General features: G+C 40.8%; 1 protein-coding gene, 1 long non-coding RNA gene and 1 other non-coding gene across 6 annotated transcripts in view; 1 reads left to right on the top strand and 2 right to left on the bottom strand.

Moving 5' to 3' along the window:
- LOC138987204 (uncharacterized) overlaps positions 1 to 20,052 on the bottom strand; it is a 46,717-nt gene extending 26,665 nt beyond the window's left edge. For both annotated transcript variants that reach the window (XR_011463623.1, XR_011463624.1), the window contains exon 1: positions 19,723 to 20,052. This is a non-coding gene — a long non-coding RNA (uncharacterized lncRNA). The remainder of the gene's footprint in view (positions 1 to 19,722) is intronic.
- Positions 1 to 27,386, top strand: part of VTCN1 (V-set domain containing T cell activation inhibitor 1) — a 68,770-nt gene extending 41,384 nt beyond the window's left edge. The window contains exons 3-6 of one of the 3 annotated variants that reach the window (XM_014480209.2): positions 10,513 to 10,860; positions 15,727 to 16,005; positions 19,113 to 19,282; positions 25,561 to 27,386. In XM_014480209.2, the coding sequence (XP_014335695.2) occupies positions 10,513 to 10,860; positions 15,727 to 16,005; positions 19,113 to 19,237 (752 nt within the window). In that variant the 3' untranslated portion in view covers positions 19,238 to 19,282; positions 25,561 to 27,386. Of the gene's footprint in view, positions 1 to 10,512; positions 10,861 to 15,726; positions 16,006 to 19,112; positions 19,283 to 20,058; positions 20,228 to 25,560 lie in introns of those variants that run through there. The other 2 variants (XM_070367424.1, XM_070367425.1) reach the window with 2 other exon arrangements.
- TRNAC-GCA (transfer RNA cysteine (anticodon GCA)) lies at positions 7,428 to 7,499 on the bottom strand. The gene has a single exon. It is a non-coding gene; the product is annotated as a tRNA-Cys (tRNA).
- Positions 27,387 to 27,916: the final 530 nt, after the last annotated feature.

The following is a 27,916-nucleotide window of genomic DNA, read 5'->3' on the forward strand; positions in this document are numbered from 1 at the left end:
TCTACCTATTTCAAGGTCATAAATGTTTTCTTCTAGGTTATCTTGTGGAAGCTTTAACGTTTAACCTCTCACATTTATATCTACAACCATCTAGAAAAATTTTGTGCATGGGCAAAGACAGTGGTTAAGATGGGTCAAAACACTATCCTTCCCCCACTTCTCATTAGTGTTATTTTTATCATAAATCAAGTATCCAAATGTGTTTGGATCTGTTTCTGAGCTCACTAGCCTGTTTTATTCTAACATTCTTTTATAATTTGCTTTCTCTTCATCTTATCTCTTCCTATTCCTAATCTTGGGTGCTCTTTCTCCCCAAATCCTCTGTCATCTTAAAATAGATTTACAAGGTGTTAATTGGCTTTATAGTAGTTTTGAAGGAACCAGGTTTTGGTTTTGGTTTTATTTTTACTTTCTCTGATTTCCTAATTTAATTAAGTCTAGCTTTTATCTTCATTAATGTTCCTCTTCCTGCTTTGTTTTGCTCTTTTAATTCTTTTTTTCTAAGTGATGATCCATTTAAGTTCTTTTTTATTTAAAAAATCATTGTTGATGTATAGTTGATTTATAATGTTGTACTAATTTCTGCTGCATAGTAAAGTGACTCAGTTATACACATATGTACATTCTTTTAAAAAAAATTTTTTTTTCCACTACGGTTTAAACCAGTAGACTGGATATAATTCCCTTTGCTATACGGTAGGACCTAGTTGTTGCTGACTTTTAATTCTTTTTCTAGTATCTTAAAATAAGCACTTCACAGAACAGTATGTCCAGAAAGCCAATAAATAGATCCTAGTAGATACTGCCATTTCATTTTCCAAAGTGATTTACCAAGTTATTCTTAACCAGAGGTGTATGAGGGACCCAGCGCGTCACGTCCTCACGAACACTGGATATTGTGGAATACTGCTGTGATTTTAACTTCTATTTCCTGGTGACTGAGAGACGTATGTTTTCAAATAAGAAACATAATGTTGAGCAACAGAGCAAGACACAGAACAGTACATTCTATACGAAGAAACAGGGGCTTCCCTGGTGGTCCAGTGGCTAAGACTCTGAGTGTCCAATGTCGCGGGGGCCGGGTTTGATCCCTGGTCAGGGAACCAGATCCCAAACGTGTAGCGACAGTTCCTTGAATACAAAGAAGACTCTTTAAGTGTTTTCTGAATAGACAAGTGGACAGAGGCATGGTGGGGTAAATAGATAGATAGAAGTTACAGTTCACTCAGTTCAGCCATGAGCTACCAATAATATTAGAACCCTACCACCAATGAAAGGTTTTCTGCCTTCTTTCTACTTCATAAAGTAAAAGCTGGTTATTTGGGATTAAATGGACTGTTTATTAGTTTAACACTATTTAGTTGGCTTTTTCTCAATTGCCTATATTAAAAGAACCATAACCGGTACCTGAGAGCATGACATTACCACACTTTAAATGAGTTAGATAAAATGTTAGCTGGATTAATATACTAGACAATGAAATTAAGCAAATAGCATTAGGTAGATGGTGGTGGTGGTGGTGGTGGTGGTGGTGATAATTTTCAAATGTTTTTTGTGTTCACCTCATGGTGCCAAATAACTTTGCATATATTATCCGATTTACAACTCACAACAAATAGATAAATATTACGATGTCCTGATTAGAAACTTGTGTAAAGTTGCACACAGCTAGCAACCAGGCACAAACACATAATTGCATTTCAAATCCTGACATTTGCTTCCAGAACCCACACTCCCACCCACCACGCTATACCATGATACTCATGCAGAGCTGTAACACAGAAGGATGTTTTCTGGTGTACCTTGCAGGCATTATTCCTGAGACCACAGATGATAAAGATATTTCTAAATACAGAAAAAATATCTATTTCTTTGTAACTTTCCTGAGGCTGTATAGGTCACCTTCTCATAGGCATTCCACTCCTTGGGAACTCTAAATATGGACCCCAAATGCATTTGAGGTGGTTGGCTGGGAAGAGAGGCTGAGCAGCTTCCATCAGGCTGGTTTTAGGGCAGGCTTCATGGATGACCCTTTAAGAAGGAGGGAGATGCAGTGGAAAGACCCCTGACTATACTCTGCTAGTCTCTGCACTGTCACTCACCCCCTGGGTAACTTTGAACAGCTCTGTGTGGTAGAAACACTTAGAGATTGGAGTTGCTCTAATCTCCGGGATAACATTATGTATCCTTTGGGATGTAACTTAATTTTATAGAACCTCACTGGTAAAATAGTGAGAGTCATTGTGGGAATTACATGAGAAAGTTTTTATAAAGTGCCAGACACATATATGTGTAATAAATGGCTGCTATTATTGTTTACATTGATACTATCAGTGCCATTAATAATTTGCTATTATTAATGCATCCATACAGCACCTCCTAAAACTTGAACAATTTCCTGGCCACACCAGGAAATTCCTCTGAAGTTAGGGAATCCTGGACAGAAAGTCACAGGACACTCCTTCCTAATGATGCTCCATCTTTGGTCACTGGATAAAACAGTAAGGCAAGTGCTTCTGGCACCAAAACATAACCATTGAAGTGGTTTGGAAAGAAAGTGATACATATTTTTTTCACTGGAGTCATCTGGGAAATTAAATAGATGTTGACCTTTCTCATACTTCTTTTAAGGTTTTTAATTGTTTTTATTTTTACATGAGGTAAGGACACTGCTTTCGTGGGTAGGCTCTCCACATATCTCAATCTGGCCCTGGATATCAGCAAAATGTGATACAAGGAATACAGACTTAGAACTTCCCTGGTAGCTCAGCTGGTAAAGAATCCACTTGCAATGCAGGAGACCCCAGTTTGATTCCTGGGTCGGGAAGATTTGCTGGAGACGGGAACGTCTACCCACTCCAGTATTCTGGCCTAGAGAATTCCATGGACTAGAAAGAGTTGGACACCACTGAACAACTTTCACTTTCAGGCTTAGGAAAAACTCAGACAAGACTGAGTTTGACACTGGCTCCACTACTAGCTAGATACAGGGCTTTAGGCAAGCCGTCTAACCCCACAGAGCTTCTTTATCCTATTCATATAATGGCTAGAACAGTATCATTTCTACATCTCAAGGTTGTTATCTGGCTTAAACCGAGTCACTGCAAGCATTTAGTAAAATATTTCTTTCCTCCTGGTGTGCTGATCTGCAATATTTCTAAATGATTCTAACTAATAATGGTCATCAATATCATTGATTTAAGGTTCAACACGTGGCAAGTCAGGTACCATCCTTTACTTACACTGTATCATTTAGTTCTTTCAGGGACCCTCTGAGGGAGCTACTATTATTAACATCCCAACTTTACATTATGGAATAGAGAAATTAGAAAATTTGCCCAGGCCCCATATCCAATAAGTGGCAGAGCTGGGTCTTGATCCCCCACAGCTTGATGCCTGTTCTTACATGCCAGGCTCTGCTGCTGCTTCCCTATTGTTCAGTTTCTAAGTCATGTTTGACTCTGTGACCCCATGGACTGCAGCACGCCGGGCTTCCCTGTCCTTCACTATCTCCTGGAGTTTGCTCAGATTCATGTCCATTGAGTCAGTGATGCTGTCTAACCATCTCATCCTCTGCCACTCCTCCTCTGGTCTTCCATCTTTCCCAGCATCAGGGTCTTTCCAGTGAGTCAGTTCTTCACATCAGGTGGCCAAAGTATTGGAGCTTCAGCTTCAGCATCAGTCCTTCCAATGAACGTTCAGGACTGATTTCCTTTAGGATTGACTTGTTTGATCTCCTTGCTGTCCAAGAGTCTGTCAAGAGTCTTCTCCAACACCACAATTCAAAAACATTAATTCTTCAGCACTCAGCCTTCTTTACAGTCCAGCTCTCACAGCCATACATGACTACTGAAAAAAACCACAGTCTTGACCATACGGACCTTTGTGGGCAAAGTGATCTCTTTGCTTTTTAATACACTATCTAGGTTTGTCATAGCTTCTCTTCCAAGGAGCAAGCATCTTTTAATTTCATGGCTGCAGTCACCATCTGCAGTGATTTTTGGAGCCCAACCTCCTTCCCTACATTGCTCCTTTCACAAGCCTGGCCCAGCATCCTTTCTAATGTTTTCTCACAAAGCAACTGTTCTCCTCCACCCTGCCCTCTTCTCTGGTGAGAGCGGCACTGACAGGTGCTTCCCCAGGTGCCAGCAGTACAGGCTTACGCCTATGTGTTTCCACCTTTCCACCGTGTGCTATGGTGCCCATCCAAACAGCGGGCTGTGGTGGATGCTGAGAATGCTGTCTATGCTATTGGGAACCACAGAATTTACTAAGTCATTTCAAAGGAAAGTTCATTTTCCCAGCTTTCATCCAGTGGTATTGGGCATCCCAGAATCATAGTTTCTATAAAGAATCCTTGCTTTGAGCTCATCCTGGTGCTCTGTGACAACTAGAGGGGTGGGATTGGGAGTGTGGGGGTGGGCAGGTGGCAGGCACAAGAAGGACGGGATTATATGTATACTTATGGCTGATTCAGGGTTTCCCTGTTGGCTCAAATGGTAAAGAATCTGCCTGCAGTGTAGGAGTCTTGGGTTCAATCCCTGGGACAGGAAGATCCCCTGGAGAATGGAATGGCTACCCACTCCAGTATTCTTGGCTGGAGAATGCCATGGACAGAGGAGCCTGGTGGGCTACAGTCCATAGCGTCACAAAAGAGTTGGACATGACTGAGCGATTAACAATTAATGGCTGATTCACCTTGCTGTGCGACAGAAACCAACACAACATTGTAAAGCAGTTATCCTCCAATTAAAAGTAAATTAAAAAAAAAAAATAATCCCTGCCTTGTGTTACCTATATCCCCACTTTCCAAGAGATTCCTGCTCCTACTGCAGATAGCAGTTAAATACTGCCCATCCATGTGAAAACAGAAAGACTCCAATTTCAACTTGCTGCCCTCTAACAATCCTCATTTTGCATGCAGACCAGAGCTGTGGTAGTAATTAGCCCCCAGGAGCTAGAGAATTCATTTTTAGTGAGTGGTTGGGGCTTCTAACTTTAAAAATGTTCGATAGAATCTTAAGAGACCAGTGGAATTCTTAAAGCCCATGCCTGTTTAACAGAGTTTTGTATCAGTAGATACAAAACTCTAACCGTCTCTTAAAGTCCTTTTACCCTCAACCAGCCACACAAGAGCCCCTGGTGTTTAAGAGACCTGGAGAGTCACATTAGACCAGACTGTGGTTCCTAGAACATAGCTCCTTGAGCCAATATTTGTTGGCCAAATTGAAAATAGATTTCTTTTTGAGAGAAGCAATATTTGTATGGTATTGCTTGCAAATTAAATTTCATTTTATCACTTGTAACCATCGTTTATTCACCTACCAAGTATTTATTGATTGCTTTCTGGGTGCAAAAGCAATGCCTAGGTCCTCAGGGTTTTTAAAATTCTCACTGGCTTTTATTCCTCCTTGATTTGCTACAAGGAGGGGGGATTTAATCAACACTGCACTCATTCCATCTGCCACATCTTTAATGCAACCTTAAATGAGCTAGAGCTGGAGGTGGGTCCCTGGGGCACTCCACAGCTGCCTACTTTTAATCATTAAGTTTTCTAAGAGATATTTCAACAAATTCTCCACCTGTGGGCTCAAGGCCAACACATTAAAATTAATTTGGTAACATAATTACTGAACTAAGATAAGTCATTACCATTTCATTCTCTCCATAAATTGTGCTAATCATGTACTTTTTCTAAAAAGTAATTTTTCAATTCAACTTTAATGGGACTTTATAAACTACAATCAAATTTACCCTTGCTCTAAAATAGTTACATTTGCTTTATGATTTTATTGAGAATCATGGTGTATTTTCATTGCTTTTTCTATTTTTCACTGACTCATATTTCCCCAAAATTAAGATGGGATAATCTTGCCAAATGTTCCTTACTCCTACAATCACTTTGGATAGAATCATTATTTCAAACAGTGTCTTGATTTCAACTGATTTTCATTCATTCATTTATTCATTCACTCAACAAACATTATTTTTCTCTGTAAAAATAGCACTAGGCACTTGTCTTAGTTTGCTCAGGTTTCCATGACAAAATATCATACACTGAGTAGTTCCAAGAGAGGTCCCCTGGCCTGTTGAAGCATAGAGCTGAATAGCTGTGGTCTGGTCTTACTGTAGGATCTAAGAAGTCTGGTAGCCTTCCTTCATTTTGCCTCATTTTTCTATACCCTTTGGTTTTTTCTGTACCAAGCTGGCAATATATAATCCTATTTCTATTCCTGGCTTCTGTTGTGGTGGCTGTTAAAATCCATGAGTCATACATATCATCTCCTTATCAAATGGATGTTCACCCACACCCTGAGTGCTATCTTCAGAACAGCCTTCTCATTTTTTGCAATATTGATAGGCTGAGAATTTTCTAAATCTCAGTTATGGATCCTTTTTGCTTAACAATTTCTTCTTCAATTCATCTTTCTCCTTTCCCATATTTTAGTATAAGCAGTCAGGAATAACCAAGCCGCTCTTTCAACAATTTGCTTAGACATCTCCTCAGCTAAGTATCCAATTTTATGGCTCACAAGTTTTACCTTCTACAAAACACTAGAACACAGTTCGGCCAAGTTCTGTGCCACCTTCTAACAAGGACTGCTTTTCCTCCAGTTTCCAATAATGTGTTCCTCATTTCCCATCTGAGACGTCACCACATGGCCCTTAACATCCACATTTCTAGCACACACCTCAAAGCTCTTTCAGCCTCCACCCATTACCCAGTTTCAAAACTTCCTCCATATGCTTATTAGGTACTTATTACAGTAGCACCCCCATTTCTCAGTACCAAAATTTATCAGTCAGGGTTCTCCAGAGAAACAGAACCATTAGGGTAGGTGTGGGTATGTATGTGTGACGGGATATAAGGAAGAGGAGAGAGAAAGGCAGAGAGAGACAGTGATATTTAGAAAGAATTGGCTCACATGATTGCGTACTTTGAGAAGTCCTAAGATCTGTGGTTAGCAAGCTGGAGACCCAAATAGTTCAGTTCAAGTCTGAGACCAAAAGTGTGAGACCCAGAAGAGCCGATGGTGTAGTTCTAGCCTACAAATAGGTAGGCTCAAAATCTGAAAAAGCACAACGTTTCAGTTCAAGTCTGAAGGAACTGACTGGCAGGAAAAGACTGATGTCCCAGCTCAAAGGCAGCATGAGACCCCTCTTGTTCCGCCTTTTTGTTCTATGAGATCTTTAATTGATTGGGTGAGGCCCACTCACATTAAGGAAAGTGATCTGCTTTATTGACTCAAATACTAATCTCCCCCAGAAACATCCTCACAGACATACCCAGAAAGTGAAAGTGAAGTTGCTTAGTTGTGTCCGACTCTTTGCGACCCCACGGACCGTAGCCTACTAGACTCCTCCATCCGTGGAATTTTCCAGGCAAGAGTACTGGAGTGGGTTGCCATTTCCTTCTCCAGGGGTTCTTCCCAACCCAGGGATTGAACCTGGGTCTCCTGCATTGCAGGCAGATGCTTTACCATCTGAGCCACCAGGGAAGCCCAGAATATCTGACCAAGTGGCTGGGTACTGTGTGATCCAGTCAAGTCGACACATAAAAGTAACCATCAAAGCATTTACAGGACTTACAAATATGATTACGACAGTTTTTCCTTTGAAAAGCTTACGAATTAGTGCCAGAGACAGACTAGAGACAAAGCAAAGGGAGACAGATGCTACAATAAAGGCAAAGAAAAGCATTCAGGAAGAGCAAAGAGAATCTATTAACTTTGCTTTGGCAGATCAAAAAGGGTTTCATGTGAATCCCTCAATCTGAATAGCCTTGAATATAAGTAGAATTTGGACAATTGGTGATAAAGGAGAAGAAGGAACTATAAGCTGTAGGTGCAAGATGAACAAGTGTGTGTGTCAAGATGCACAGTACAATTATAACCAGTACTAGCCTGCAATACCTTGGATATCAATCTGTCAAGTAAAAACAAATAAAAAGCAAATTAAATCTTTAAAGCAATGTTCAAGAAAATACGAAAGCAAGGGACTTCCCTGGTGGTCGAGTGGCTAAGACTCCATACTTCCAGTGCAGAGGGCCTGGATGTGATCCATGGTCAGGGAACTCTATCCCACATGCCACAACTAAAGATCCGATGTGCCATAAGGCCTGGCGCAGGCAAATAAATAAAAATAATAAAAAGAAAATGCCAAGGCAGAGCAAACTCTTTTCTCATGATGAAGTCCTCTGTTAGAGCCCATTTGTGAGCCCCACTGTTCTAGGATTCTGTACAGGAAGAGCAGATGTGCCAAATTTGTTATTACATTGAATTTTTTATGTTCTTTGTGTGTGTGTGTGTGTGTGTTCTTTCTTTTATTAAAAAAATCAAAAAAAAAGAAAGAAAAAATCAAGTACATCTTTGTAAAAATAAAAATAGAATTTTATTAGAGCAGCACAAAAGGGAAAGAAAGAAAAGGCAGGGGATGGGGTACTCATATTACACCGTTAAACTGCATACTACCTTCTTTCATATTTTTCCCCCAAATCTCCCACATGAATGGCCATTCATGGCAGTTACTCCAAAGCCTCTCATCCCCCATACTCTAAAGCCTCCAAAACACCCTTCCAACTCAGCCTATGCATGTGTTTTTGTTTCCTCCGTCTCCTTTTTACTGATATTTTTTCTTCCATTAGTAGCTCTCTGTTCTTTATAAATGCATCTAGCTTGCTTCTCCAGTTCTGTCCCACACCCATTACCTTCATCTGTTTATAAAGGCCTAGGAGCTAATGAGACATTTCCAACCTCTTATGGGCTGGAAGACGCAAGAGGCCAAAGATATCCCTATGTTCATAATGTTAACCTCTTCAATTTTTGAAAAATAGTAAGTATCCTTTGCTTATGTATTTTTCCATTGAAGGCAGCAAATAAATAAATTGCTTGATATGCAAACTACAGTATAGAATGTAGTAGAAAGAACGGCTGGAAAGGCAGCAATAAGGGCTAATATATATGGGCATTTCCTATGTGGCCCGCAGTACTTCACTTTGAAGGCCATGCTGTTAGTCTGAAGTCTACTCCACAGCCCTTGGCATGGAAGGTCAGTGATTAGAAAACTGACATGGGGGACTTCCTTGGTGGTCCAGTGGTTAAGAACCTGCCTTCCAGTACAGGGGATGTGGGTTCCGTCCTGGTTGGGGAACTAAGATCCTACATGCCACAGGGCAACTAAGCCCATGTGCTGCAATGAAGACCCAGTGCAGCCAAAACAAAAATTCAGAATTAAAAAATAAAAAACAGTATTAAAAAAAATATTGACATGTTCAGATTGTTCTTTAAGGTCCACCTGGATGCAAAGATGAGCAGCAGGAACACCAGTAAGGAAGCTGAGAAGTCCAGCTGAGAAGTGCTCAGCACCCATCATATGTAGGACTTTCTTGGTTGTAAGAAAGAGATGTTTGTACAGACCATTATAATCAGTGTTTGTTTAAAGGATACTCAGAAGGTGCACAGAAACTAGACCTGAAAACCTTCAGGATCTAAGACGCACTAAGATGGGGGACTGCCTTCATTTTTTCCTCTCATGGTCTCCCTCACACTTCTCTGGGTCTGTACCACTCTCTTCTTGAGCTCAAAGACCCATCCTTCTCCTTAGCTTCACATCCAAATCACAGCAGGAGGCTCTCAAGAATATTCAGTTAATTAAATCACCCCAGAGACATCCTCAATCAGCAGCTTCCAGTACAGCAAGAAGAGTTGGTCAGTCCTTTACAGACTGAGTGGGCAACTGCAGAAGAGACAGTGGACATGGCTCTCACCAGAATTAATACTTCTACTTGTGCTATGTTTGGAGAGAAGGGTGTGACTTCTATCTTCAGCCCCAAATCAATTGAGTACCATTCTTCATTATACCATAGCTAGCACTCTAACCTTGATCGAGTCACTTATATTCTCTATGCCTTAGTTTCCTTATCATTCAGGTGGAGATAAAAGTAACAGCACTTTAGAGCTTAGCATTCTTCAGAATTATTAGCCACATTTAGTTAACATGAGATTTCATTTCTATGCCACTTCTGGTTAACTAAGAATAACAATTGCCTTATATGGGTAATTACAGTTTGCAAATCAAGTTCACATCCACTTGATTTTGATTCTCACAAGAGCTCTTTAAGGTAGGTAAGACACATATCCTTACCTCCAATTTTCTGAAATCCAGAGGTGTAGCCAAGTTTGCAAAGCTCGTAACTGACCAAACCAGAATTGGAATCCTCATCTTCAAAACTCAAGTCCAATACATTCTCCTCTTGTTTGGTCTCAAGGTTTTGGTTGCTTGGTCTCAGAAAGCTATAGTGTAGCTTTCTTTAATCAGCTATTGGCAGATCTGCTGTAGGTATCAAAACTATTGTCTTAATGCTCTATTATGTTTTCTTTTTTCATGACTCTCCTGTTTTGTATATTTCTAATTTATTACAGAAGTCACTGTTTGGCTTTTTAATGATGAAGGATTTGGCTGTAGATGTTCCAAAGCTTCCCTTGGTACTGACCCTTGTTTCCTGAATTGTAGGAAGACGCTCCATCACAGTCACCACTCTCACCTCAGCTGGGAACATCGGGGAAGATGGCATCCTGAGTTGCACTTTTGAACCTGACATCAAACTTGCTGATATCGTGATACAGTGGCTGAAGGAAGGTGTCATGGGCTTGGTCCATGAGTTCAAAGAAGGCAAAGATGTCCTGTCAGACCAAGATGAAATGTTCAGAGGCCGGACAGCAGTGTTTTCTGATCAAGTAATAGTTGGTAATGCCTCTCTGAGGCTGAAAAACGTACAACTCACGGATGCTGGCACCTATAAATGTTACATCATCACTTCTAAGGGCAAGGGGAATGCTAACCTCGAATATAAAACTGGAGGTAAGTTACTTTTGAAAAGTGGGAAAGAAGGGGCCAGGAGATATTTGAGACCAGAGAGTGTGAATAGCTCACGAGTGACTCATATCCAACACAGACCATCTGAATTCTGTGAGCAGCCATCCTTGCTGTCTAAGACCCACACCAACTCCACAAGTAACCCATTATAATATTAAGTCTTAAAATCTTTTGTTCAGGACTCAGGCCTCTTCTGAATTTTCTCATATATCCCCTGAAATATTTTTCCAAAATAATTTTTCTCCCTCAGTAGCTCTCTGTTCTTTCTCTTCTATGGTAGCCTTCAGTCTTGCTAGTGAGAGAAGACTATATATAATCTGGTCTGAGACTTTTCTATTCTAAGTGGGCTCTAGCCCAAGTCTGAAATCAGTACCTCCAGGGACTCACAGCAGTGGAAACCATTATAGGAGTTCAAAGGTAATTGACCAAAACAATATTATCGTATAAACTCACTAATCCTTCTCCCCTGAAATCCACACTTCCTTACCAACTAAATTTAACATTTTCTGAATTTATGTACAAGGGACTCAGATATTGTAAGAGCAAAAAGATGATTAAGAAAACAAAGATAATTGTCCTCCCTTCTGGAGCCAGAGCTCATAGTGTAGAGCTCATAGAGTTGAGGGTCAGGGCAGAGATACGAAATATGTGTAAAATCTATAATAATTGGTAAAGTGTATTAAATGCTTGAAGAGAAAATACAGAGTGATTTGGGGATTCAGAGATCATATCCAAATGCATAGGAAGTAAAGGGATGGGAAGGCCCACATGGCGAGAATTTGACATTTAATAGGAGCCTTGAAAGATAGAAAGTATTCTGAGACTTCCTAAGTTAGTCTGCACAGGTCTTTTCTGGAACTCTCATGACATGTATATGTAATGGTTTGAAGCACAGATCTAGAGACAGACCTGGGCACATAACAGTGGCCTGGGCAAGGTACCCTCACTGAGACTTAGCTTCTCCGTATTAAAATAGGGATTAAGAGAGTCACATCAAAGGTACACTGGAGCCAACTGAAAGGACTTCCAGTGGCAAAGCTGGAATGATCTGAGCAACAGAATAAACAACATAGTATTAAATTATAACTAAGTATAAAATAAATACACAAGTCCATTCTTACATGAGTGAGATGAAACAAATTTTCTTTATAGATGAATCCCAAATAATATTTTTAGATCTCACCCCTTCTGAGAGGTGGGGCTTAGAACTTCCCTGCTCCCCCAACCACCACACTTAGGGTGTGTTAGTGAAGTCCAGCTTCCAAAGAAACCTAGCAAACACAGCCTCAGCCAGGTGACCAACGGTAACACCTTGCGATTAAGTCTTGCTGACTGCATGCGCTCTTCGATGTGACATAATGAGAACGGCGCTTTAACTTCTATTGTTTCCCTCTCCAAAATCCATAATCTCAGTCCAATCATGAGGAGATCATCAGACAAATCCCAATAGAGGACATCCTACAAAATATCTAGCTAGTACTCCTCAATAGAATGGTAAAGAAGAGATCTCTTCAAGAAAATGAGAAATACCAAGGGAACATTTCATGCAAAGATGGGCACAATAAAGGGCAAAATGGTATGGATCTAACAGAAGCAGAAGATATTAAGAAGCGGTGGCAAGAGTACACAGAAGAACTGGACAAAAAAGATCTTCATGACCCAGATAATCACGATGGTGTGATCACTGACCTAGAGCCAGACATCCTGGAATGTGAAGTCAAGTGGGCCTTAGGAAGCATTACCACAAAGCTAGTGGAGGTGATGGAATTCCAGTTGAGCTAGTGAAGTCACTCAGTTGTGTCCGACTCTTTGTGACCCCGTGGACTGTAGCCCACCAGGCTCCTCTGTCCGTGGGATTCTCCAGGCAAGAATACTGGAGTGGGTTGCCATTTCCTTTCCAGGGGATCTTCCCGACCCAGGGATTGAACCCAGGTCTCCTGCATTGCAGGCAGACGCTTTAACCTCTGAGCCACCAAATCCTAAAATATGATGATGCTGCGAAAGTGCTGCACTCAATATGTCAGCAAATTTGGAAAACTCAGCATTGGCCACAGGATTGGAAAATGTCAGTTTTCATTCCAGTCCCAAAGAAAGGCAATGCCAAAGAATATTCAAACCATCACACAATTGCACTCATCTCACATGCTAGCAAAGTAATGCTCAAAATTCTCCAAGCCAGGCTTCAACAGTATGTGAACCATGAACTTCCAGATGTTCAAGCTGGATTTAGAAAAGGCAGAGGAATCAGAGATCAAATTGCCAGCATCTGTTGGATCATTGAAAAAGCAAGAGAGTTCCAGAAAAACATCTACTTCTGCTTTATGACTACACCAAAGCCTTTGACTGTGTGGACCATAACAAACTGGAAAATTCTTCAAGAGACGGGAATACCATACCACCTAACCTGCCTCCTGAGAAATCTGTATGCAGGTCAAGAAGCAACATTTAGAACTGGACATGGAACAACAGACTGGTTCCAAATAGGAAAAGGAGTACATCAAGGCTGTATACTGTCACCCTGCTTATTTAACTTATATGCAGAGTACATCATGAGAAATGCTGGGCTGGATAAAGAACAAGCTGGAATCAAGATTGCCAGGAGAAATATCAATAACCTCAGACATGCAGATGATACCACGCTAATGGCAGAAAGTGAAGAGGAACTAAAGAGCCTCTTGAAGAAGGTGAAAGAAGAGAGTGAAAATGTTGGCTTAAAACTCAACATTCAAAAAATGAAGACCATGGCATCTGGTCATATCACTTCATGGCAAATAGATGGGGAAACAATGGAAACAGTGACAGACTTTATTTTGGGGGCTCCAAAATCACTGCAGATGGTGACTGCAGCCATGAAATTAAAAGACTCTTGCTACTTGGAAGAAAACCTATGACCAACATAGACAGCATATTAAAAAGCAGAGACATTACTTTGCCAACAAAGGTCCGTCTAGTCAAAGCTATGGTTTTTTCAGTAATCATGTATGGATGTGAGAGTTGGACCATAAAGAAAGCTGAGCGCCAAGAAGTGATGCTTTTGAACTGTGGTGTTGGAGAAGATGCTTGAGAGTCCCTTAGTCAGCAAGGAGATCCAACCAGTCCATTCTAAAGGAAATCAGTCCTGAATATTCATTGGAAGGACTGAGGCTGAAGCTGAAACTCCAATACTTTGGCCACCTGATGTGAAGAACTGACTCATTTGAAAAGACCCAGATGACAGGAAAGATTGAAGGAGGGAGGAGAAGGAGAAGACAGAGGATGAGATGGTTGGATGGCATCACCGACTCAATGGACAAGAGTTTGAGTAAGCTCCAGGAGTTGGTGATGGACAGGGAAGTTTGGCAGGCTGCAGTCCATGGGGTCACAAAGAGTCAGACACGACAGAGCGGGTGAACTGAACTGAACTGAGTACTCCTCAAAACTGTCAAGGTCATGAAAAACGTGGAAAGATTGAGAACATGTCACAGACTAGAGGAATCTAAAAAGACATGACAAATAAGGGCAATGTGACATTGTGATTGGGATCCTGGAATAGGAAATGGACTTTAGTGGAAAAACTGATAAAATCCAAATGAAGTCTGGAGTTAATAGTAATATATAAACAATATTAATAGTTTCTCAGTTTTGACAAATGTGTCATGGTTATGTTAGCGGAATATTAGCAGAAACTGAGTAAGGGGTATACAAGAACCCTCTGTACTATCCTTGCAACTTTTCTATAAATCTAAAATTATTCCATGTACTTCCCTGGCAGTCCAGTGGTTTAGACGCCACACTTTCAATGCAGGGGGCACCGGTTCAATCCCTGGTTGGGGAATTAAGATTCCACGTGCTGCAGTGCGTGGCCAAAAGATAAACAAAATCATTCCAGAATTAAAAACTTATTTTTTAAAGTGGTCACAATAATAGATATACCTGAGACTGTTTTGACAAACACATGAAGTAATGTCTAGAATTTGGTGAACAGCCCAGAGCACACCCTCAGTAAATGGTGGGTCACTGTCATGTACTCAGGTTCCCACATCATCTCCCGGGAGCTCATTCCTAACCTGTTCCAAGTGTGCGAGTCTGGTCTCCCCTGCTACGCTGCAGGCTCTTTAAGGGTATGGCAAAGCTGTCCTTTCACTTCTCACTCAACACTAGCACAGTCCTGTGCAAAGGAAGATGCTGAATATATTAACAATGTGTATCCTGCCTTTTTGGCATAATAAACATTTACTGGCCAAAGTGCACAACTTAACATTTTTTACAAGTGTCTCTCTGCCTAGATAGATGAGGAAGTTAGTTTTAATTTCAAAATGTACTTGCCAGCCCAGGGAGAATTATCTTAGAAGAAAACAAATGCCTGTCTTTATTCATGGATACCAGGGCAATCTCTACCCAAGCAAACTTCAAATCTCCATGATGACAAGTCCTGTGTGTGGAATTTCTGTGGGTGATAGGTGAATGCTCTTTGTTTCTTCCTTCTCCCTCTCCACCCTAACTTTACCCTCCAGGCCGAAAAATACATAAAATTCAGGAGGCTTCACAGGTGCCTGGGAAAATAAACACCCAACTTCCCTAGCTAATAAATTTTTTTGTATGATCACTGGAACTCCTCTTACGTGGAAAAATTTATTTGTGTAACAATGACATCTGGAACATAGGTCCTCGGAGTTTGTGATATTGACCAGAATGTTGTGATATATAGCAATAATATAAGCAAATCACTTTTTGCATCTATAATACAATGAGCCATACATAGCCCACTGGGAAAGTACTGAGTCACTTCAGTGTCTTTGTTGTAAGGCCTAGCACCTCAAAGGCTACATTGTCTTATCGTCCAACCTTGACATCTGTCCTTTTGACCTGCAGCCTTCAGCATCCCAGAGGTGAATGTGGACTATAACGCCAGCTCGGAGAGCTTACGATGTGAGGCTCCCCGATGGTTTCCCCAGCCCACAGTCGTCTGGGCATCCCAAGTTGACCAGGGAGCCAACTTCTCAGAAGTCTCCAACACTAGCTTTGAGCTGAACTCTGAGAATGTGACCATGAAGGTTGTGTCCATACTCTACAACGTGACAATCAACAACACTTACTCCTGTATGATTGAAAACAACATTGCCAAAGCCACAGGGGATATCAAAGTGACAGGTGGGCTCCTTCACACTTGTGGTATGAGTTTATTGTGGTTATAATCAAGTATAAATTAAAGTTTAATTTCTTTAACAGATATATTATGTACCAGGGCACAGAAAGTTTCCCTGAGACCCCAATCACAATTCCAGTTGAGACTATATTATGTAAGAACAAAACTAATACAAAACAGTATTTATGGCCTACAGAGCAAAGCTGACCATTAGTTTTCATTTGTATGCCTTCTTACTGCCTGGAGAGCAGTGTTTAGGATTCTGAGGCCCTGTCTAACTCAGAAGCATTGCTTTGGTATAGCAGTATCTAATTTAAAAAATCATCTACATGAGAAAAAGAGAGTTCTTCCACTATCCTGTGGAACAAACTGATGACTGTACCAATTAGAACACTTTTAGTTGCCAAAACACAAAACAAAATCAACTCAGGCCTAAGCTAAAAGGGTATTAGGATATCTCATGAAACCAAGGTCAGGAAGTACAGTATGACTTTAGGAACAGCTGGAACCAAGAACTTAAATTCCATTGGTATTCTTTGTCTCTCATTTCTAGTTTATTCTCTAGTAAATTCTGTCTAATTTACTCTCTTTTGTTTTAGTCAACAGGGAAAAATATGGTTGCCAAGAGCTCTTACCTTTAAAAGTCTCTTTCACTCAAGAGAGTAACTAGACTGAAGCTCAGTCCCTCAGTCTGACTCTACATTCCCAGAAAGGCTCAACTTTGGTCAGCTACCTGTACTTAGACCAATGAGACAGTACTTGGATGAAAGGCCTTCCCAGAAGAGAAGGGAGAATAAAGTGTTAGGCATTTAAAACAATGAGTGTTAACAAGAGTATCTCAGTTTAGACCTCAGTTAAATGCTCCAAACTATATAACGAACGCTCCTAATAGAAATGGCAATAACTGAACAAACCATAGAAATTGAGCACAGCTTTTATTCAGTGAGCAGTTTCTTTTTCAGTGCATGCTTATCGGATACATTAGAACAAGTGCTCCATATACCAGTAGTAGGACTATACACAACTTTTAGAAGCGTGACATAGCTCAAAAATCAACATAAACTAACATAACTCCTTTTTACCGTGCGCAGGGTAAGTTTTTAAACAATGAAAGAGACTGTGGGGTTTATATCCTGTGTTCTCTTATTGCTAACTGGGGTCATTCATTCAACAAGTATCTACTGAGTGCCAAACACATGAAAAGCAATCTGTAAGTCCTACGAAACACTAAGATGAATAGCACAGTTGTCATAAGAGAAGTTAATCAGTGTGGTGTCTAGGGGAAAGAGTTATTAGAGTACAGTGGCTCAATAGACAAGAAAGAGTTCAAGCTGGGTTTTGAAGGGGGGAAAAATGACTTTAATAGACTAGAAAGGCATGAAGTCAGAAGCCTGTATCAGTGTCTGGGGGAGAAATTACAAGGATCTTAACTTGGGCAGTGACAATGGGAAGGAAAGGGGGAAGAATCAAAGGTTAATGAAGAAAATAATCTACAAGCCTTGGTGACACAAATGTGCAGGACAAGAGGAGGAATAACTTGAAAGGGGTCTGATATTTCTACCCAGATTGCTTAGAAGGTTAGTAATGCTACCAAAACCAACAATAATGAAAATGTAGGAAAACCAACATGTTTGGTAAGATTTTAGAGATGCTGTGTTGAAAGTGTCCACTGTGTACAAATGCAGAGACGTCCAGTGCTTAGCACATGACCCAGCACATGACAAGTCTGGGGGAGGCTGCTTCATCCCTACGCCACAGACTTCTTCCACGGGAAGAGTCCCGTACTACCAGTGTAACCCTTCTAGTCTCTCTCTTCTCCCCTCTTTCACTCTTTCTCAGAGGAGGAGGAATTAACTCACCCCATCAGTGAGTTTATTAAGGGAAGCATAAGTAGCTCAACACAAGAGCCAAGCTGCTTGTGTTATTCTATAACACAAGGAATTATGTTCCTTTCTCTCTAGCTAAACAGAAATTAGCTCCTCTGAGTCATCAGTTTTCAGGGGCAGGATTTGCCCTTGCGGGAGAAAGCAGGCCCCGGTCTTAAGATGCCCGCAGCCCACTTCCCTGCAGACAAAGCATAATTCTTTATTATCAGCTTTATCAGGAATAAAGGTGATTTTAGTCTTCCAGTTGCCTCACTTTTTTCATCTTACTCTTTAACTGGTTCAGAGCTCAGTGGGGGAGAGGGTGTTTATTGGACTCCTTTGAATTCAAACAACAGGCACTCAAAAATATTTGCTGAATATTACATTTTTAAACTGACATACAGTAATAATTACAAATACAGATGTGGAATTTAGGACAGAATTGGGGCTAAGGAGGTGGATTTAGAAATGATCAACTTAATGGAAGTAATGTTTATTAGGCTTGAGTGGGGTTACTGTTATTTTTATAGCTAATACTTATTGAGTGCTTACTATGGGGCTAGGTTCTATTCTAAGTGTTTATACGTATTAACTCATTAATCCTCATAAGAACCCTAAGAAGTTATTATTTTAGCCCTATCTTATAGATGAAGAAACTGAGACACATATAGATTAACTTGCCTAAACTTGCCTGAAGTCACACAGCTATTAAGTGTCAGAGTTGAAATGAACTAAATGACACTGGACTGTCTAGGGAGAAGATAGAGTAAAGAATAATTTAATTCTTCACTTTGGCCTTTCTCTACTTCAAAATGAGAACAATATTTTCTCATTACTTGGTAGTGCTGTGATGAAAGCAAATGACACAGAACCTGTAAAGGTCACTGTCTAGAGGGAAAACAATGTGTCTGAAACCAAGGACTGGCGGTGGCTGTTGGTTTAGCCTATTTTTTTTTTGGAAACCAATAGCAATCTGTTTATTGGCATCATTTTTCATTTGGCTGAGTGCTCACTGGACTGGAAGAGAGAATGGAACATCTCTCAAGAAAGGGAAAGCTCTGCTTTAAAGCCAGTTACAGAAAGGTGGAGAATGGGTTACAAAATTCCTCCCCCCCTCAAATTAGGGCACAAGTTATATTAGGAACAACTTGTTCTGTTTTAGGGGTACTTTTCTTTGTTAACCAGCCATGTGAAGAAGACATCACCTTTTCCTCTTTGATCCTGAACTTTTTTCTCTTCCTTTACAGACTCGGAGATTAAAAGGCGAAGTCACCTACAGCTGCTGAACTCAAAGGCTTCCCTGTGTGTCTCTGCTTCTTCTGCCATCGACTGGGTACTCTTGCCGCTCTGCTTTTATCTGATGCTAAAATAACATACCTTGGTTACACAGAAACATGCAAAGTCATTCGTATGACAGGTGAGATGAATCACAAATGGTGTTGGGGATCCTCTGTGTATGTTTGTGCTTGTGTCCCTAACAAGAATCAAGCAGCCCCCAGCATCAGCCTCAGAGAGAAACATTAATAATGTCGGGGCAGTAGGCACTATTTCCACTGCTATTGTAAAAGGTAAGCACTTGTTAACAAACAGTATAGACCTCACAGACAGACTTACAGGAAAACCAACTCTATACACTTCAAGTATTTGTATAAATTCAAACACCTTTTCATTTATTGAGTCATCCTTGAAGGAAAACATCTTACTGAAAGCGAAAGAGATATTTGGCCCTGACTCATTACTCTGAATTTCACAAAGAAACATGACATGAGCATAATCACATAAGTAGCTTCTCCCCACCCAGCAGTGCCCACCCCGCAACAGAGCCCCCGTTGACCAGAGACTTGACAAAGCACTCACCAACTAGCCTTCCTGCTGAGACTTCCCACTGTTCCTTCAGTCCTTTGGCTCTAATTATTGGTAGGACATTTCTTTCTAAATATTCTTCTGTATGCAAGATTTGCATACCACTGAGCTTATGAAGTTACAGTCAACACAACCACATTACTCTGGGAACTGCCACCATGCACCAGGCTCACAACCTTAGAGCTATTTTTGTCCCCCATCTGTCCTCAGGTCAATTGATACCTAGCTGTACAGTATTTGCCCGTGTCTTTCAGACTACCCTAATCCAGCTTCATCATTTTATGCCCCAACTAGTTCTAAAATCTTGTACTTATCCTTCCTCTCTTCCAGGTGATAGGAAACAAGGTGCCAGAATAAAAAACATCAAATGCTATTTTCATTATAGCATTCCTTTACTCTGCAACCTAAAGTGACTCTCAGGGCATTGTCACATCAAAGTTAAAGTCCTCAGCTCTGCAGTCACAATTCTCTAAGTTTTTCTTCCTAAGTTTCCTCCTTCTCTTAGTTATCTACCACTGCTCTCTGTCCTTGCTCCCTCTCTCTCCCTTCTTGGAAATCTCCTCTGCTGCTGCTGCTGCTGCTAAGTCGCTTCAGTCCTGTCTGACTCTGCGCAACCCCATAGACGGCAGCCCACCAGGCTCCGCCATCCCTGGGATTCTCCAGGCAAGAACACTGGAGTGGGTTGCCATTTCCTTCTCCAATACATGAAAGTGAAAAGTGAAAGTGAAGTCGCTCAGTCATGTCCGACTCTTCTCGACCACATGGACTGCAGCCTACCAGGCTCCTCCGTCCATGGGATTTGCCAGGCAAGAGTACTGGAGTGGGGTGCCATTGCCTTCTCCTGGAAATCTCCTCTACTCTATGGTAATTCAGGTCCACACTTCCTTCACCCATTTCCTAATGGTCCTTTTATTTCACATCTCCTTGGTGAGCCTGTATAATTTGTAATATCTTATACTCTCTAAGACACATATATTCTTTGCCTAGATAAGTCCTCAAGGGCAGGCAAAAATCTGTTAGCTGCTTTGCTTTTTTGAGTATGGTAAAAAAAAAAATTACATTTATTTTAAAAAAATAGTGATTGAATTAAAAATATAATATTGTATATGTGGATAAAGGTAGTACATGGATATTATAAAAATTGCGAAGATTACAAAAATTGCAAATAATTAAGTTAGAGGAAACCCTTTCTTTTGGGGCTGCTGTGGTGATCAGGTCAGATCATGTTTCCTGAATTAAGCTTGTTTTGCTATAAACAACATGCTTTTGTTGTATAGATTTTTGTTTGCACAGATTTTTGGATTGTGTTTTCATTTTCATTTATCTCCAGGCATTTTTAAAATTTCCTCTTTGATTTCTTTATTGACTCACTGGTTGTTTAGTAGCATGCTCTTTGGGCTCCACATGGTGGGTTTTTGGTGGGGTTGTTTTTTTTTGGCAGTCTTTTTTCCTTACAGTTGACTTTTAGTTTCATAGCATTGTGATTGGAAAAGATGTTTTTACATGACTTCAATTTTTTTAAATTTACCAAGGCTTGCTTTGCTGTGATTTACCCTGGAGAATGTTCTATGTGTACTTGAAAAGAATATGTATTCTGATGCTTTCAAATGAAATGTTAGATAAATATATATAAAATCAGTAAGGAAACACTAGCCTTAAATGACATACTAGACCAATTGGAGACTTTATACTATCTGGATGTCCTGTCCATTAATGTAGGTGAGGTTTTAAAGTCCCCTACTATTATTGAGTTACTGTTGATTTCTCCCTTTACATCCATCAATATTTGCTTTATGTATTTAAGAGCTCCTACAGTAGGTGCATATATATTCGCAATCGTTATATCTTCATCTTGGATTGATTCCTTGATCATTATATAGTGTCCTTGCTTCTTATAGCAGTCTTTATTTTAAAGTTTATCTCATCTGATATGTTTTGCTGCCCTAGTTTTCTTTTGATTCCAAGTTACATGGAATATCTTTTTCCCCCTCACTTTCAGTCCCTGTATGTCTTTAGATCTGAAGTGAGTCTCTTGTAGGCAACATACATACAGGTCTATCCATCCAGCCACTCTATGTCTATTGATTGGAGCATTTAGTCCATTTAAATTTAAAGTAATTATTGATACGTATATTCTTATTGTCATTTTTTGTTCATTGTTTGGGGGTTCCTTTTGTTAAGGCTTTTTTGCCCCTTCTTCTTTTGTCCTCTCGTGATTTGAGGACCACCTTTAGTATTATGTTGGGATTCCTATTACTTTTCTGTGTACCTAGCTTAAGTTTTTGGTTTGTGGTTACCATGAGGCTTTTAAACACCAATAAAATATACACGATTGTATTAAGTTGCTGATCTCTTAATTTCAAAGTACAACTCTGCATTTGAGCTCTCCTCCCATCTTGATTACCAGTTTTGATATCACATTTCACATCTCATTGTTTCATGTGTCCCTTAGCTGCTTACTAAAGATACAGATGATTTTTACTGCTTTTGTCTTTCAGCCTTCCTACTAGCTTTGTGCATGACATGATTTCCTACCTTTATGTTTGCCTTAACCTATGAGCTTTTTCCTATCATAATTTTCATGTTTCTAGATTTGGCCTTTTCTTTTTAAATTAGAGAAGTTCCTTTAACATTTCTTATAAAGCTGGTTTGGTGGTGCTGAACTTTTGCTTGCCTGTGAAGTTGCTGATATCTCCATGGAATCTGAATGAGAGTCTTACTGGCTAGAAGGTTCTTAGTTGTAGGTTTTTCCCTTTCACCACTTTAAACATATTGTGCAATTCCCTTCTGAACTGCAGAGTTACTGCTGAAAAGTCAGCTGATAGCCTTCTGGGAGTTTGCTAGTATGTTATTTGTTGCTTTCCCCTTGCTGCTTTTAATTTTTTTTTACGTTTAGATTTTGCCATTTTAATGATAATGTGTCTTCATATGTTCCTCTTTGGCTCCTGTATGGGACTCTCTGCACTTCCTGGACTTGGATGTCTATTTCGTTTTCCGGAGTAGAGAAGTTTTCAGCTATTATGTCTTCAAATGTGTTCTTAGTCCCTTTCTCTCTCTCTCTTCTCCTTCTGGGACCCCTGTAACATGAATATTAGTGCACTTGATGTTGTCCCAGAGGTCTCTTAAACTCCCATTTCATTTTTTTTCTGTTCAGCATCAGTGATTCCACTACTGTCTTCCAGTTCACTCATCCATCATTTGCTCTGATGTTGATTCCTTCTGGTATATTTTTCATTTCAGCTATTCTATTCTTCATCTCTGTTAGGTTGTTCTACATATTTTCTCTTTGTTAAAAACTTTTAACTTCTTGCTCTTTGTCTCCCTATTTCTTTGATCATCTTTACAGTCACAACCCTGAATTCTTTCCCAGGTAGATTGCCTAGCTCCACTCAGTTGTTCTCTGAGGTTTTATCTTGTTCCTTTGTCTGGAACACCTTGCTCTGTAACCTCATTTTGCTAAGTTGTTTGTATTTTTATGTATCTTGTAGGTTGGTTACATTTTCCCACCTTGGAGAAGTGCTATATTGTAGGAGACCTCTTAGGTGTCCCAACAGCACACTCCCCTCTCATCACCCAAACTATATGCTCTTTATATGAGTACTTTATATGAGGGTTGCATGGGTCCTGCTGTTGTTTCAGGCTGTCTATGTGGGAGGGCTAGTAGGCTTGGTTGGCCCCTGGTCCAATTGGTATCCAGGCCATCCACATGAGTTGAGGCTGCAAGCTACAGAGGCAGCTGACTATGGAACCTCAGGGGGACCCAGGGGTAGTGTTGGGTCATGGATGGCTGGAGTCAGGGTCCAAGGAACTCTGGTAATGTTGTCTGGTGAGTGACAGCAGGGATGTCAGTGCCAAACTACTGGTGGGCAAAGCTATGTCCTGGAATCTGGTTGCAGGGTCCAGAGCTGGTCTTGGATTGCTGGGGGAGGGGGAAGGGGCACTCCTGATACAGTTGGGACCAGGGTCTGGGTGTCTCAAAGTTTGTGTTGGCCTGCCAGAGGGCAGGGCTGGGGCCCATCTGGTTCTCAGGGCAGGGTCTGACTTGCTGGTAGGCAGGCTGTCTGCAGGTTTGGGATTGTGGGGTTTTTTGCATGTAGTGTCTGCCCCCTTGTGGCTGAAGCTGGCCCAGAGGCTAGAACAGGCTTCCTGAAGGGCAGCATCCAGGCCCAGGGGATTCTAGGCCTGGTACCTGCCCACTGGTGGATGGAGTTAGGTCCTGGTCCCTCTGGTGGGTAAGGCCACATCCAGAGGCAGCTATGGTCTCAGGTAGTCTTAAGGCAGCCAGTATGCTGATGGGCAGAGCTGTGTCCCTGCACAGTTAGTTGCTTGGCCAGAGACATCCGAGCACTGGTGACTCTTATAGACTGTTGAGTGGGGCCAGGTCTTGGTGCTAATGAGCTCCAGGCAGAATCTCACACTGGTGTTTGTCAGTGTCCACATGACAGAAGCTCCCCCAGAACGGCTGCCATCAGCAGCTGTATTCCCAGGGTAACGTGCAGTTGCTTCCTGCCTTTCTGGGAGACTCTCCAGGATCAGTAGGTAGGTCTGACCCAGGCTCATATCAGATTACTGCTTCTGCCTGGGTTCCAGAGCATGTGAGATTTTATGTGCACCCTTTAACAGTGAAGTCTTTCTTCCCCAGCTCTTTTGCTTTCCTAAAAGTAAGTCCCGCTGGCCTTCAAAGCCACGTGTTCTGGAGACTTATCTTCCTGGTGCAGGACCCCTGGGCTGGGGAGCCTGATGTGGAGCTCAGATCTCTCACTCTTTGGGGAGTACCTCTGCAAGGTAATTATCCTCCAGTTTGTGGGTCACGCACCTTGGAGTAGGGGACTTGTACATCATGAGTCTGCCTCTCCTACCTGTTCATTGTAGTTCCTTCTTTACATCTTTAGTTGTAGATCTTTTCTGGTAGATTCCAGTCTTTTTCATTAATGGCTGTTCTGCAAATGGCTGTGATTTGGTGTGCCCATGAAAGATGAGCTCAGGGCCTTTTTACTCCACCATCTTGGCTGGGGATCTCTTGACCTGCTTTTCATTTTTTCTCTTGTTCTCCAAACACTACAGTGCAATGTACAGAAGAGATTTTTTTGTAAGGAAACCTACCAATTTCCATCATTTCCAAACTCCGTGGTTGTCACTGGAGGGAGGTTCCTCTGAGGAAATTATCCTTTGAGGATCTCATTAGAAGGAACCCTTTCTTCTTTCCTTGATTCTCATAACACTGTAATTGAGCTTTAATATACTACAACTAGATAATCTGACCTATAAAGTATAGCCTATTCATCTTTATCTTGTATTCCTTTATAGCAGTGATTTGCAATCTTTTTTTTTAAATAAAATAAGACATACATGAAAATATGTTCATATGCAGTATGCAAAGAGTTATATACTGTCACCTGGTTAGCTACAGCTTCATTTTTTTCTCTCTAGAACTATAGGGGATAACCTTAAATCATTTTTTTTTAATAAATGAAGAGATCATTACTTGAGATACAGATTATAACTGATCATGACACTTTAGGTCACACACATTCCTTGTTTGAGAACTCAGATAGAAGTCATCTTTCTACTTCCATCTAGGAGCTTGCCCATAGCTCCTCTCTCAGTTCCTGTTTGCTGTGAGGATGATCCCCTTTCTTAAGGGGAGACTCAAGTCATCTCCTTGCCTCTAGTGACCCATGACACATGTGGCCTCAATAGAATATCATAAAAATACAGAAAAACAAATCCATTTCTGAACAATAAATACACTCATACAGTGGAAGGGAGACTCAGTGTTTGATAAGTGTTTGCTGAATGGCTGTAATGGTATCTTATTGCTATTATTTCCAGAATCCCAGGAATCTGCAGAACTATTTCACCACAAGATATGACCTAGTTTTATATTTCTGGGGGGAAATGAATTCACATCTAGAACTCAGGAGTGAACAAATACGATCAAGAAGCAAAAAGAAGCCAAAAGCAACCCACAGAAGACTTCAATATGAACAAGATAAATTTATCTTCAAAGACATATATTAAAAGTTGAGAAATAATTCATCTGAACCAGAGAAGTGTATTAATACTACCAAGTAAAATGCATGTGGGACAAGTGTATCCCCATATCCCAGGGACCTCACCATTCCCACACAAGGAGTGAGATAATGGGATATTGCATCTCTTTTGTCTCTGAATCTTAAGCTATATTGCTGTGATGTTGCTCTGAGGAAGTTTCTAGAAAGTTCTGATTGCACTATATCCATGTTTTATAATCCAGAAATTAAACTGTAGTAGATTCAGTTAGAGGTTGATAATGTGCTGCCACTTCATAGTTTAGAGGTGGCTGCATTTTAGTGGCTTCCCTGGTGGCTCAGACTGTAAAGAATCTGCCTGCAGTGTAGGAGACCAGGTATGATCCCTGGGTTGGGAAGATCCTGTGGAGAAGGAAATGGCAACCCACTGTAGTATTCTTGCCTGGAGAATCCCATGGACAGAGGAACCTGGAGGGCTACAGTCCATGGGGTTGCAAAGAGTTGGGCACGACTGAGTGACTAAGCATGCACACACACATTTTAATGATGGGTCAAATGATTCACTTTTCATTAAAATGCAAAAGTGCCCTGGCATCTCCTCCCACCTGACAAATGCCAAGAAAAAAATGTAGAAAATGATCATAATTTTAACATAAAAAATGTAGTTGGATGACACTGATTTTTCTAAACTATGTCAGCATCTTATTTTTAAAACAAACTAATGCTATTTTACTTCTCAGATGATGCTTATCCTTGAATGGTCCAGGGAAAGGACCTCTCATCTTGACCATGTGTGATATTATGTCATCACAAGCTTTGAGGCTTCTTCTTTATATCCTGATCAGACAGTGATCACCTCAGTTTTCACCAGCATCTAGAACGGTGGGACTCAAACAGGTGATTCTGTGCCACCCCTGGAGACATTCGAAAATTTTGGAGACAATTTTGTGGTCCCAACTTGGGGGTGCTGCTGGCATCTAGTGGACAGAACCCAGGCCGCTGCTCGACATCCTGCAACGTACAGGCTATCCATCTACAACAAAGAATTATCCAGCCCCAGAAGTCAGTGGTGCTGAGATTAAGAAACTCTGATGTAGAATAGAAAAGCATCTAGAAAAGAGGGGAGCAAACAAACCTGTTTGCTTCCTAAAATTAAGCATTAGCTTCTGTCTCTCTGGCTGCTGCCTCAGCAGAGAGCGCCAGAACTCAGTTTCAGGCAACCAGGAATTCCTGATGGGATTACCCTCAGCTGGTTGGAGCTTCAACTTGCCTTTTCTTTTTTTTCCTACTCTACAAACCAAGTCCGGTGAGAGAGCTGCCTGAATTTCATCCTAAGTTCTCTCACTCTGAATTTAGATCTCAGGACTCTGCCTCGTCAAAATTCAAATTAAGGCAACAGAAACATGTAACTTCCTTGAAGCAGAGACTTCCAAAAGCAAGGGCAATGAACCTTTGAAATGAGGCCCTGAGAACTGAAGCCCTGATAGAAAAGATGTTTTATTTCTAACTCCCTCCCTGTATTTTTCACATGGTGCCTACTGTCTTCCCTGGCTCATATTACATTTGTGCTTATATTACATTTTGTTATAGAAAACTTGACTTTAGAGTTCTGACCATTCAAGAGAAGGATTAAATATACATTTCCTATGCTGCTATCTGCCTATTTTGTCAAAGAACATGAGTTCAAGGGAAAATGGATAAAAAGCCATAGATCAGGTTCTAAATATTAGTACTTAGCACATAGCAGACCTTCAATAAATGTTTGTTGAATGAATGAATAAATGAATGAGTGGAAATGATAGGAGCCTATGAACATGCGCAAGGTGGCTTGGTCTAGTTTCTAGTTTTCTTAAGGAAACTACATTTGGGTTTACCAGCCTGCCAAGTCTCCACTTGGGAACATACAGTAGGCGTGAGGCAAATCTCCCATTTGAGGGACAATACATATCAGTGCACAAACCCATTACCCTAGGATCAAAAAAAATCTGAGTTTTACTACTCAGGAATTATTAAATTCTCAAATCTTAGGAGGTGGAAGGACTTCAGAATCCTCTTTCCTAGTCCTTCCACTTTTCAGATGAAGATCCAGAGGCCCAGGGTAAAGTGTGAGTAATTAGCTATCCTCAGGCTATATAATTTGCCCAAAATCATACTAGTAGTTGGTGGAGGAGTAAAAT

This window comes from Bos mutus, chromosome 3 (assembly GCF_027580195.1).
Source record: "Bos mutus isolate GX-2022 chromosome 3, NWIPB_WYAK_1.1, whole genome shotgun sequence".
In the NCBI taxonomy this organism is placed as follows: domain Eukaryota; kingdom Metazoa; phylum Chordata; class Mammalia; order Artiodactyla; family Bovidae; genus Bos; species Bos mutus.